The 13,602-nt window shown below is 48.0% G+C and overlaps 1 protein-coding gene across 1 annotated transcript in view; it reads left to right on the top strand.

The window, feature by feature from the left end:
- LDLRAD4 (low density lipoprotein receptor class A domain containing 4) overlaps positions 1-13,602 on the top strand; it is a 304,564-nt gene that overhangs the window by 145,312 nt on the left and 145,650 nt on the right. Inside the window, 1 exon segment of the mRNA XM_059895228.1 lies at positions 3,292-3,754. Coding sequence (XP_059751211.1) covers positions 3,658-3,754 — 97 coding nt within the window. The 5' untranslated portion in view covers positions 3,292-3,657.

The following is a 13,602-nucleotide window of genomic DNA, read 5'->3' as shown; positions in this document are numbered from 1 at the left end:
GGTTGGTTTGCAGCGTCTGCCGAGCCTCTCTGTGCGCCTCGTCCAAACACCAGCAGCCTTGGTCCACCCATCCATCGTTCAGTAGACTTGTCCTACTGATGTCCACTGGGCACCAGTCAATGCCTTAGGTGCTCAAGGGAAACGTCCGTGTGGGGCTTACAGCTCAGCAGAGAGATGGTGCTGAGCGATCAGCACCCCTGCATGCAGCCACAGCTGCGGCCAGGGCCAGCGAGCCAGGTTACCGGGCTCTGCATTTAGTCCAGGCGTGGGCGAGGTGCCACCTCTGAGACTAGAAGGTAAGCAGGGCCCTCGAGGGTGGGAGGCAAGCAGGACAGCAATGTGTTCAGCTTCTGTGCCTTTTTCCTGATTCTTTTCACAGCTGAGCTGTGAAAGCCTATGTGTGGTACCTCTGCCAACTCTGGGTCCCGATCACCCACCTGTTCTCCAGCCTGCTGGGTCACTTTCCTCCTGAGCATGGCTGCCTGGCCCCGTTCCCTTTGGTCGGTCCCTCGCTGAACAGAACAGACTCCAGGTTCTGGGGACCCACTCCTCTTTTTTGTGTGTTTCTAGAAAGGGTATCTTATCTGTGTTGTTAGTGGTGAGGAAGAAAACATTTTATGGCAGTTACAGGTTCACTTTCACTTGAAAATTGCATATTAAGGAGACTCCAAATGTATGTAGGAATATGCACGTCATCAGTTAATGAAGATAATTAAAATAAATTTTGGCCCTTCAGCCTGTGTTGGGAACCACACATGTCATGCTCTAAACATCCAGGCCAGGACCATGCCCAAGACCTCAGGGGGAGCTGTTACACACCTGTCGTCTTCCCTCTCTTTTAGAAGTAAAGTTAAGTATTGATGAGTGTGACAGAGACAGTAAGAGAAAAAAAAGAAGAATTTGTTGTTTCTTTTGTTTATATCCACATCAGCCTCAATCTTTCCCATAGCCGTTTGAAATGTATAGCTTGGTTTTTTAAAAAATTGTGGTAGCATGCCTTTTGCAATGAAACAAGATAATTAAGCAAAACCCCTCAATAAAACAACAAAAACATCACCACACTTTAGTTTGTCTTTGAGTTCAGGAAAAGAGAACAAATACAGTCTAGTATTTCTGTGCATTGAAAGCATCATAGAAAGAGTAAAGATAATCAAGGTTTTAGGGCAGGTGGGCTTTTATTTTTAACTGGCAATTCCATTCCCTAAAGTAGATAACTACAGTGCACATGGTCCTTTACTCTGGATGTTGGTGTAGGACTTTGGGACATTGATAACTGTCTCTACTGGTCATTTGATATGGAATGTTTAAATTCAGAGAACAAACATTTTCTCACATTTTCAAGCACTTCAGAACCACCATTTACATAAATGATTTTTAATTAAATTTTTTACCTATTCATTAAACTTGAGGACTCCTACTGGGCTGCACTTTATTAACTGAGATTGTTACTGCAAGTACATGAAGGCAATGCAGTTGAATTTCTTTCTTCATGTAATTAAGGTGCTTCCTTAATACACTAGGGCTTCCTTCCAGTTACTCTGTATTAGTGATGTTTTACTTTATTACCTTATGTTTACAGCAAGAGGGCTTTAACAGAGGGTTCCTTTCTGTTATGTGCTGTTTTCTTAAATTTTTTTCTTTTCTCTAGTTTGATGGTGAAAAAGAGGAATAAAGTTACATTTTCTAAAAATTAGCTATAAATTGTTTAGGATGAAGTGATAATAATGGAAGAGGTTCCTTTTCTCTAATACCAGAGATTCATATTTGGGATTCTGTTTTAAAAGTCTGGTCCTACGTAGAGAATGGACTTGAGGACATGGGGAGGGGGAAGGGTAAGCTGGGACGAAGTGAGAGAGTGGCATGGACATATATACACTACCAAATGTAAAATAGATAACTAGTGGGAAGCAGCCGCATAGCACAGGGAGATCAGCTTGGTGTTTTGTGTCCACCTAGAGGGGTGGGATAGGGAGAGTGGGAAGGAGACACAAGAGTGAGGAGATACGGGGATGTATGTATATGTATAGCTGATTCACTTTGTTATACAGCAGACACTAACACACCATTGTAAAGCAATTATACTCCAATAAAGATGTTAAAAATAAATAAATAAATAAAAATAAAATTTAAAAACCCACAAAATCCTGGTCCTTGGGCTGGTGCAGTGGTTAAGAATCTGTCTGCCAGTGCAGGGGACACAGGTTCGATCCCTGGTCCGGGAAGATCCCACATGCCACGGAGCAACTGAGCCTGTGCGCCACAACTACTGAGCCTGTGCTCTAGATCCCACGAGCCACAACTCCTGAACCCACGTGCCACAACTACTGAAGCCCACGCGCCTAGAGCCTGTGCTCCACAACAAGAGAAGCCACTGCAATGAGAAGCCCACGCACCACAATGAAGAGTAGCCCTCACTTGCCGCAACTAGAGAAAACCCGTGCACAGCAATGAAGACCCAACGCAGCCAAAAAAAAAAAAAAAAAAAAAAAGTCTGGTCCTTTGGACTTCTAACATTCTTGTAGTTAATGTTGCTAGTATAACAACATTAAAATATATGATAAGTATTTGTAAAATGCTTTTATTATTATGGGATATGTAATATATATGGAACAGTTTATATTGATAGATTAAATTTGCTTTTCCTTCCTATTCTTTTAAAAAAATTATCACTGACTTTTTTTTCCCACTTAAGAGTCACTTTAAAAAAATATATATATATTTATTTATTTATTTGGCTGCACCGGGTCTTAGTTGGGGCATGCAAGATCTTTAGTTGCGGCATGCGGGATCTAGTTCCCTGACCAGGGATCGAATCCGGGCTCCCTGCATTGGGAGCCCGGAGTCTTAGCCACTGGACCACCAGGGAAGTCCCAAGAGTCACTTTGTAAAATAGCTCAACCCAAGTCCTTTCTGGCGTGCTGACAGCAGTGGGCATGAACCTCAGATCCCACTTGTAAGACCTCAGGAAACTGCTTAGGAAATGGATTTCTCCTTCAGGTGTCTGTGGCCTAGGGTAGCCTGGGGAGGACATTTGAACGTGTGTGACCTTTGTAACTGTTCCTAGAGCGGCTTGGAGCAGCTGGCCCCATCTTGTTCTGGGTGCAGGAGTCCTCCCGACCCCTCGCCCCTTCTCGGGCAGTAGGAGAAGTGCTACACGTGCCCCACTTCCCACACAGTGTGGTCATGGGCACGGCTCTGGGGGCTTCTTTTTCTTTTTTGGCCTCTGTGGGTCTACTGAGTTTCATGTTCTACAGGTCATCAGGAAAATGATCTCTTTCTTTTTAATTTCAGCAAGGGGAGAGGCGAAGCATAGAGAGCTGCAGATCAGACCCTCCTGAACCCCCCGGAGCAAGTGAGACCCCTGGAGAATGCTGGCTGCCAGGCGGCTGGGGGGGTCCTTCCTCTGAGGTGGGTAGGCCGGTGTCCGTGGGACAGCTTCCTCGCTCCTGGGCCCACCATGGCCTCCACTCTCTGGCTGGACGGCTGATGTGACCGGTGCCCCGAGCGTGCACACTGCTGGACTGGGTGCCGTCCCAGCTACCACCTGCTCTCAGAGTCTGGGAGCAGGGCAGGTTGGTGTCCGATGCTACCAGAAGCCAGACAGGCAGAGTGATGGCCTCCTGCAAGCTGAGATGGAGGTGACCTGAGGCCTCCTGGATGTTCCTGGTGACGGGACAGCTGACAAGTTGGAACACAGGCCTGCCGGGGAGCAGTATGCAGGAAGCTGGCTTTCAGGCCACAAATGCTTTCACAGGTGAGAATCCGCCACACTTAACTGAAAACTTTATTTCATCTCTTAGTCGATAGGTAATAAGATACCGAACAACTATATGAAATGAATATATGTCTACATTTAGGAACTGAAGCCCACACAGCGTCAAGGGGCTCAGGCTGCCGTGGTGACTGATTTTGGCGAAACTATGGCGTGTTCTCCTTTTCTGTAGAGAGGAATTTGAAAGAGCATCAGACATTTTACGATTCTGCTTTGTTGGGTTGTAGGACACACATAGTATCCGGCGAGCCGCCGTTCCTTGAAGAAAATCCATCCCTTGCAGAGCGGTGTGTTGGGGTGTCTTTCTGTCCAGAGCTGGGAAGACTTGGAGGGAATAGTTATGGCTGATGAGTAACCTCTCCCTCCGCGTTGTTAGTTTTCTTCCTGAGACTCGCTCATGTGTAGACGGTGGTGGGGTGGTGACTCTGAGCGCTGACCTTGTCCTGTAAAGGACTCGTGGAGAAGCCCCGTGTCACTCTTCCACGTGTATGTTCTCCCCCCGGGTCTGATTTGCTCCCTTCGCAGGGAACCACTCAGTCTGGCTGGTGCCCAGAGCCAGGGCCTGAGCCACGGGGCTTTTGAATTTGGATCCTGGTTCTTTGTCTGATTCACTTAACATCCCAGGAAGACACTAATGCTTCTGGGCCTCTGCCTCCTTATTTATAAAATGTGGGCCGTGAAGTTGAAGGACCTCATGGAATCCAGGGAAAACAGTTTTACGTATAAAGAGTTATGTTTTTTTTTTTTAAAGGAAGGATGGTAGGAAAATTACAAGAAGTGCCTGTATTCTCTGGCTCTGTGAGTCCTAAAAGTTTGCAGGTTTTCCAGTTGTGTGTAGCGGGCAGCTCGGGTTGCTGGGGAGAGAGCGTGGGGCTCTTCCTCCCCGCTGGCTGGAGCTCTGCTCCTGACAGTCACCAGTGTTGTTCCTGCTCCCCTTGCTGGTTTGACAGTGAATGTGGTCACGTGCAGCTCTCACAGGAGAAAGGGCTGGAGGAGCCGGGCATGTGCAACAGGGGAACCCCCTCCTGGGGGCCAGCTGGGGAAGGTCCCCCGGAGTGGTCAGGGCCCAGGAAGACGAGTGAGACGGCTGTTTCAGAAGAGCACGCGGAGCCCAGCTCTCTAGACCCTCCTCAGCCGGCCAACCCAACCAGAAACCCCTCCTCCGGTCCTCCCTAGGGGTCGTGCCTCAGCTGTCCATCCCAGGAGCTGCAGCCCTGGGGCACAGCTGCCAAGAGAGTTGCCTGTGAGGCCATGGAAGGCAGCTCGTAAAGCAGCTCCGAGAAGAAGAGGGAAGAAGAGAAGGAAGAGAGGGTGGGACAGAAAAAACCTGAGGAGGGGCCCGCAGCTCACAGTCCAAAATGTAGACAAGCCTGTCCCCATACTCCTCAGCTGTGTCACTGCCCCCCCAGGGGTGAAGAGCATCCCCCGCCTGGCTCCCGAGGCTCCCAGCTCACTGCCGGTTTCTCCTAGGTGGTCAGCTCTTCTGCCCCCCGGGAGGGGAAGCCCCCAGCCCGTCGGGGGGCCTTGGGATAGTAGGAGCTAAAGAATGGAAAGCAAGAATGGTTCAGCCTGGAGAACTGGGGGTTGTTAGGACAGTGCCTGCCCTGTTAGTTCAGGCCCAGGTAAGTGGTCGCTGTTGTGACTGTTCCTGCCCCAGTTGTGGGCCATGCACATGGCCCTCTGTCAGCTCCCCACACACTTGCCCTGAGCCACCCTCTCGGAGCTCCTCCCCAGCTCTTATTTTCTTATCTGCTTTTAACTCACAGTTTTCCCAAGAACTCTGTTTCTTCACAAATTTGGCCTTGTCCCAGCTGTGTCAGCCCACCTGAATAATAATCATACTACTGGCAGTAGTGAAACGATAACTGTGGCCAACCTAATGTTCTAGCTGTGTTGCCCCGCCCTTCTTCACCGCAGCTCTGAGGCCGGTGTTGGTGTGCTGGTGTCACTGTGCAGGGGGCACACTCAGAGTAGCCAGGAGTTAGATTGAGCCAGTGGCCTTTCCAAACCTCCTAGTGGTATGTGCGACCCTGGCTGCACACGGGGGTCACCTGGGGAGCCTTACCACTGACTGGGTCTCATTCTCAGAGATGGGAAGCTAACTGGTCTCTGCACACTTAGTCCTGCTACATTAGGGCTGCATCCTAACAAGAGCCCAGGTGCTTGGGGCACTGGAAAGTCTGGGAAGCACCGGGAGCATCGTGGGGCAGGTGTCAGAGTTGAGGGGCAGGTTCCAGAGTCAGTTCTTGGAAAAAGAAACCGACTTGTCCTATTCCTTCAACAGGAATGATTAAATTAACTAATCGGCCCACTCTTCAGAAAGCTGTCAGGTGCTGACTGTTATTTATCAGAGCTGGGCACACCGGGGCAGTGGTTTTAGCTTCCCAGTATCTCTAGGAAGTAACAAGTGATAAAAGGAAGGAGACCGAAGTGCTGGCCTTCTCTGGGGGTGGGTCCCTGGGGACTCAGCTTATGGATTTGTTCTCTGCCTGCTCTTCATCATTCTTTGTCCGCATAGTTGGTAACAGTTACTTACCACAGCGTAGGATGAAGGGGCTGAACCTGCATCCCTGCCCCTTGGGCGGGTTGAGCTGTGGTCTCAGATGGAGGTGAGCAGGGGGCTTCCCCTCTGCACTTGATTTACTGTTCTTATGTTTTTTGACTTCAGTCTTTCTTATTTATTTATTTATTTATTTATTTATTTATTTTTATTTTTGGCTGTGTTGGGTCTTCGTTTCTGTGTGAGGGCTTTCTCCAGTTGCGGCAAGCGGGGGCCACTCTTCATCGCGGTGCACGGGCCTCTCACTGTCGCGGCCTCTCTTGTTGCGGAGCACAGGCTCCAGACGCTCAGGCTCAGTAGTTGTGGCTCACGGGCCCAGTTGCTCCGCGGCATGTGGGATCTTCCCAGACTAGGGCTCGAACCTGTGTCCCCTGCATTGGCAGGCAGATTCTCAACCACTGCGCCACCAGGGAAGCCCTGACTTCAGTCTTTCTTATCCCAGGGCAACTGAAGACTATCATCTTAGCTGCTGGAATTGAAGATGCTAATGAAAAAAGTCTTGCCTTACGTATCTTAAATGGTAAAGGGGTTAAGGCATTTTTCCTTGGCTTAAATCTTGTTTTTGCTAGACAAAAGTCACTATACAGTTAACCATACCTCCACTGAAAAAAATTTGTCAGTTTGTATTTTATGTTCTGATTCTCTTGCAAGTGGGGGTGGGAGGGGCTCCAGATTTCTTAGAATGTAAGAAGGGCTTAGGGCTGCAGTCTGGCTGGGAGGGAGGCTGGGAGGCCTGTGTGAAGCCGTGTTTGCATGGCAAGCCCATGCTTGTTTGCAGCGTGTGAAATTACCTTGAAGGTGGTAGAAGCTGGGAAGTCCCCTCCCCCATGCACTGCTGGCTGCCTGCCCGCCCACGTGGTTAGAAGTCCCCTCTATGTCTTGCTTCCTGTGTGCATGCAGGTGTACCCACATGGATACGTACTGCAAATTCAGCTTTCTAATTATGATTTTCTTTGGCTAATCCTTGCATATAGGAATTTATACATTGTTTTAAATTTTCTCAGCACATGTAATTTAGAAATTATTTTAATCACTTAGATACTATTCTTTTTAACAAACTCAAGTTTTTCCTTTTACAAGTAATGCCTGCTCATTGTAAGAAAATTTGGAAAGCGCAGAAAAGTTGAATGAAGACAAATACTTGCCCACACACAGTCCTGCCGTATGAAGCTTTCCATTGTTAACATTTTGGCTTGTGTCCTTTCAGTCTTTGCTGTGCAAGTTTCTTCTTACAGAACTGTGTTCATAATATATATTCAATTTTATAATCTGCTCATTCCCTTTTAACTTTACATTATGAGCATTTTCCTTACAAGTTTGATTTTAAATTGTTGCATAATATTATTTTATGTAAGTGTACTTGAGTTTCAAAATTGTGCTCTTATTGTTGGATATTGCAGTTTGGGACAGCTTTTATCCTTATAAATAATGCTTTGGTGAACACCTTTGTGCAAAAAGCTCTTCTGTATATTGGGCTATTTCCTTTGGATAAACTCCCAGAAAAAGAATTATTGGGTCAGAGATGTGAACTTTATTAAGGTGTGTGATTGAATTTCTGAAGGGATTGGTTGGTCCCAGCTTCTGAGGCTGGCTGAGCTCAGTCCCCAGGTGCCCGTCCACAGCAGCTGCAGCCTGTCCTGAGAGTCACACATGTTGGCGACTCTGTAGCACGCCCCCCCTAGGAGGGTCTCTTGAGTATCGCAAGGCCCAACGACAGTGCTGGTATTTCATTCAGGCAGGTGACCTGGGGTCTCTGCTTTGGTTCCTCCTGCTGAGCTTTGGTTTACGCAGGCAGTGATGTAAGTGGATAGACTCCTGTGACATCAAACCTGCAGCGCCTCTGGGCAGAGAGAAATGGAAATCCTTCCAGTGGGGGTACAGCCAGCCCTCTGCTGAAGCGTCCCAGCCGTGGGAGATTTCCTCTGAGGTTCACTGTACTCTGGTGAGTGGAAAGCATCCTGCCTGGGTTGTCACCTAAAGCTGATGCGGTTTTGAGACCCTGCTCCTCCCTGCCCCCAGGGCCACCCTTAGATGCTCAGTTAACCTTCTGAGGCTCTGAATCTTTCCATTCAATGCAGAAAGACATTCAACCTTGGATAACTGGGTAGATGAACCAAGTTTCTGCAGATTTTACAAGTCTTCCTTGTGAAAAGGATAACCAGACCTAGTTGTTAAATAAATTAAGGTTATTTTACTCATAAAGGAGAAAGATGAAAGTGGATATAAGTCTTCAGGCATCTGAAAGAGAGCTATTCTATGGATGCTGCTGACCAGGTTTTCTTAGCCTAATGAGCAGAATGCAAGAAGCACTTGAACTGAGCTGCTGGGATGCCTGTCCGCACCCCCACACAGTGGGATTTTTCTCACACCAGCAGGAGCGCGGGACCCTGCACAGGGTGGATGTGGCTGCCTTGGTGGCCTGAACAGGTCTGTACTGTTCCAGGCGTGGAGCAGCCCTGAGGGATCCTGACCACCCGCTTCCCATCACCCGGACCTTCAGCTCATTACTCAGCCCTTCAAGGCTGCCGGGTTGGTTATTAGCCCATGCTTTCCAAAGCTGCCTGGAGGATGCTAGTTTTAGGAGATAGAGAGCTGTTTTTCAATAAAAGGGGTTGATGGATTGATGGCCAAATTCTAGAAGAAAAATTGGTTTCTTTACTGCATAACTTTTTTCAGTTCTTTATTAGGAAAGAGACTGCAGTATGAAAGTATGAAGGTTCCAAATGGGCAGCCAGTGGGCAATATTTCCCAAGTGACAAAGACCTTGAAGGCTTTTTAGAAAGAAAACCATGGAGGGACAGCTCCCCACAGCATGTGCTTCTCCTTGTGTCTGTAGTTCAGGCGACCCTGTCCTGCTGGTGCTGGGCCATAGTGGGGCTGCTTTTACCCAGGCCTGTTCAGGGAGCTCTTGCCAGATGTGTGTAGGTGCTGCCAGTGAAGAGTGGACCCAGGCAGCTTTACTGTCTCGATTCTCCCCTGTCTGAGTTCTGCCTGTATTCTTGAAAGTGCAACTTTAATTATACCTGCTCTTGCCCCCAAACTTTCCATGGCTGCTTCTTGCTTCCTAAAGAGTCTAGACTCCTCAGCCTGTAGTTCAAGGCCCCTGGTGATGTCTTTCTTCGTTCTCTTGCTGTGACTGAAGTTCTGGACAAAGTGGACCCCTTGTCCGTCCGCAGATGGTTTCTGCATTTTGAAATACCTTGATACCGTTAGTGATACTTTCTCATCCCCCTAATGAAATCGGAGGGAAGGGGGCAGGGCACAACCTCTAAAAGAATGACATAGCTCTTGAGGGTATGACATAAACTGGTTAGAACCAATTAGGTCCAAGATGGCGTAAGATTCAACTTGCAGTGGACCTTGAGCTCACTGTAATACATCAGCTGCATGACACACCCACCAGCGCCATGACAGTTCTGAGGCCAGCCAGAAAAGGCCAAAAAGTGGGCGGTGGCCCAATTCCTGGAAATCCCCGTCCCTTCCCCAAAATAGTTGGAATAATCCTCCCACTCGTTAGCCTATGAAATTACCCAGCCCGTAAAAACTAATTACCTCATGTCTTGGGATTTCTCGCCTTCTGAGATGGCCCAAACTCTGTCTGTGGGCTGTGTTTCTCCCAGGGCTGCTCTCACTTTCTAAGACGACCCCATACCCTAGGTCTGCTCTCACCTTTTGAGACAGACCACCTGTCTGTGGAAAGTGTTTCTCTCTAAATAAATCCACTTCTTACCTATCACTTTGCCTCTTGCTGAATTCTTTCTGTGATGAGACATTAAGAACCTGAGCTTCATTAAGTCCTGAGACCAGGTGTATGATCTCAATTAAAAGACAGTGGGTTCAAGTGCCAATCTCGGTTGTGCAGTTTCACTAGACTCTGTCCTTCTGCCATCTTCCTCTCTGTCTCCAAGGTCTGTCTCAGGTCCATGGGATCTTTTGTGATGTGCATGGGAGAAGCCCAGGTGATCTTCTTCATTGTGGTTTAATAGATGTAAAAAGATAGATGACAGTGGCGTTCTGTAAAATCTCACATGCTCTGGCTTGAAGGAAGTGAGTTTACTGAGAGATGTCAGAGCACGCTGGTGCATGCTTGGTCTTAGGTCACCCCGTATAGGCTGGCATCTTGTCCTCGGTTACAAACCTGCCCCTTCCTTAATAACGTCGTTTCTTTGTGTAGATGACACATAATTTACAGTCCCAAACGCAGCTCCACTGTCTTCCCTGTAAATCATTCTCCACTGCTCCCAGGGTTTTCCTGCTGTGACAAGTGTGATTATCTTCTTTTCTAGAGGCATTATGTGATTACGGTAGCCTAATGTCTGAGGAGAGTGTGCATACCCATTTTAAATAAGGATAGGAAGAAATTTCAGTGTTGCCTGAAATTGTATTCATTTTAAGGTTACTTAAATATGTACATCATAAAGATAATTATAAACTCCTTATTTTTATAGCTCTTAAATAGCTATAACATTAAAATAAATATTACAGGAATTACAAGGTCAAAAACATTCAAATTATTATTTAATCTGACAGATATTTTTGTTTTGCTGAAACCTTCCATTTTCTAGCTTTTTATTTATAACAGTAAATCCTAAAGGGCAACTCTAATCTAGCAACTCCTTGCTAGATTTTAGGATATATACACAAAAGTCAGGGTTTTTTACTATCAGTTAAGTAATCAGTGTTGGTTTAAGATGAATTCCTTGTCATTGAATATCCAGGGTCAAAAATGACCTACAAATTTCACTGGGTTCTTTGAAAAATGTTGGCTTTTGTCCATCATATGTCTGAAACTTGGATGTTAAAGTTACCCCTGAAGGAAGCCATTTAGCTCAGGAGAAGTCAGAGACTTGTGCAGAAAGCAAGTGACTGCTTCACCGTGTGGCCTCCTGAATTCCTTTCTTGGGTCCTAGACTCTTGCTTTGTTGGTGCACAGGTGTTTCTAGAGTCTTCATGTGGACTCTCCCATGCTTACTGTTGCAGGACGAGCTCAGAGGCCAGAGAGGGCCTGGCTTCCAGCAGGAAGGTCCTGGGTAGTCCTCCCCCCCAGTTCCTGCTCTATGACCTTGACAAAGTGGCTGACCTCTCTGAGGTGCACTTTTTACAACAGCAAAGTGGAAATAATAATAAGTACGAAGTAATGTTTTGATAAGGATTGAATGAAGTGGCATGCAAAGTATCAAACATAGAGCCTGGCATATAGTTGTTGCTCAGTAAATGTTCTTTTTCTCCCCTCACCACCTTCAAGAGGTTAGTTACACATAAAGGCCTTAGAAAAATTGGGGGCTTATTGAGCCAATGTTTGATGGGAGCTCACGCCATACCTGAGGGGGGTTCACGACTGGTGCTCTGACACCTCTCCCTGAGGTGCCCGCTCTGATGGCGTCCTGAGCTACACTGTTACCTGGTGCAGTGCAGTCGTGTCACATGCTGTCCTGGAGCTGGGAGCGTGGTCCAGAGGGCTGAGGACATTTGCTCAGACCCTGGCCTCTGCTCCTGGAAATCTCCAGTGCATGGTTTCCTCTCTTGTTCACTTATATTCCATGTGGTAGGGTTTCTGCCTTCACACTCGGGACCCTCGACCTGCCTGTGCTCAGAGATGGCCACTGGGGGATGGTTTCTCCTCCAGAGGCCTTGGGGGCAGTGGCCCCATACAGGTGTCACACAGGCTGAGGGTGTCATGTGCCTCGTTGGGCCTAAGATGAGGTCACAGATCTCATCTGCTTCTTTTTGGAGCACCATATTCAAACGTGAAAACCCAGAAACAGGATGCAGAAATAAACACGTTTACCATCTGGGTGGATGTTTCGTGGTTCCATTTTAAAATTTGAACCAACAACAATGAATCTGGTAACAGAGAATAATCACTTTGGTATTATTCTAGAATGTTTCCAGAGTAGCGTAAGGAAGGCACCTCTTGGCTCCAGATGCAGGAGGGCAGTGGATGGTCCACACCTGCTGGCAGTGTTTGGGCTCAGCCTCCTTCTGCCAGGAGTAAGATGGGAAACTGTCTAAACTTACTTGTTTTCCTTGCCCTTTTGGAATTATGCTCTCATTGAGCTCAGATGTCATATTTCACAGGGCTGACGGGAGTGAACATTAATTGTCACACCAGGTGCTTTCACACACGTGGTCTCATTCACCTCCCTTGTGACAGCCCTGGGAGGTGTGCATAGCGACCCAGGTTTATCAGTGAGGGAGCAGCACAGCCTGAAGCAGGCCTGCTTGAGACTGCGTGGACCAGCGGCCGCAGCTCTGCCCATGATGGAGCTGGATCCCGGTGTCTCCCACCTGCTGCCTCAGCTCCCCCGAGACTTGGGTCCTTCAGAATCCAGTGCAGAGTGAGGTGGTGTGGGGAGAGACAGGTGGTGACGCCCCATGCCGAGTTCGCTGGTGAAATGCTTGTCAGAGTGTTGTCTGTGTTCCACCTTGGAAAACACAGCTGCTTTGTGGCTGCCTCCTGAAGTGGCCTCGCCGGGCCACGTTCTCCTGCTCCTGCAGTGCTGAGGGGTGGGAGCAAGCATGGACAAGGGTGGTGGTGACTGCCCATCCTGTGAACGTGCTTAGTCCACAGGGTGGTATATTCGTGAAAATGGTACATTTTGTATCACGCGTATCTTGCTACAATAAAAACAAAAAGTTATGAAAAAAGAACCAGTTCTGGCTAGTGCTGCCCCTGTCCCGGTGGCCGAGGTGCTGGGACCCATAGGCAGACAGGGTGAGGGGCTTAGGTATGGATGCATTTGACGGGCGGCTCTGTCTCTGTTAAGTCCATCCAGAGTGGCTGATGGCCCCACAAAGGAGCGACTCTCCTCTGGCTCCGAGTAGTGAGGAGTAGTGTGTCTCCTCTGGGCTCTCCTGGCCTGTCTTCACTCTGCCTCGTCAGCAACAGCTGTGTGTGAAGATGGCTTTCTCAGAAATAGAGGTTTCTAGTCAATGAAGCATTTGTAACTGGGAGGTCAACTGTCAGCAACAAGGTACAGTGGGAGTGGTGCTGGCCCACCATCGCAGCAGCCGGGCCCCCGACCAGCTGTGGCGGTGAGAGTGGGGTCCACCCCTGTCCCTTAGGGGTTTGTCAAAGTTCCCAGCAGAATGTCTCGCATAAGCACATGTGTGTGCAAGTAAATGTTAGTTGGAATTAAAGTTTGTTTTTTTTTAACGTTAAGAATTATAAGCCAAACTATCCACTAAGTAAGTATGATGTTCCACTTTGACTGAACTGCTGAACTGGGTGCCTGGTCAGGAGTAAGGGGAGAGGCAGCCGAGGGGAAGC

Source organism: Balaenoptera ricei, chromosome 14, assembly GCF_028023285.1.
Source record: "Balaenoptera ricei isolate mBalRic1 chromosome 14, mBalRic1.hap2, whole genome shotgun sequence".
In the NCBI taxonomy this organism is placed as follows: Eukaryota; Metazoa; Chordata; class Mammalia; order Artiodactyla; family Balaenopteridae; genus Balaenoptera; species Balaenoptera ricei.
Note: the sequence above shows the minus strand (reverse complement) of the source record. Positions and strands in the feature narration are given on the sequence as shown.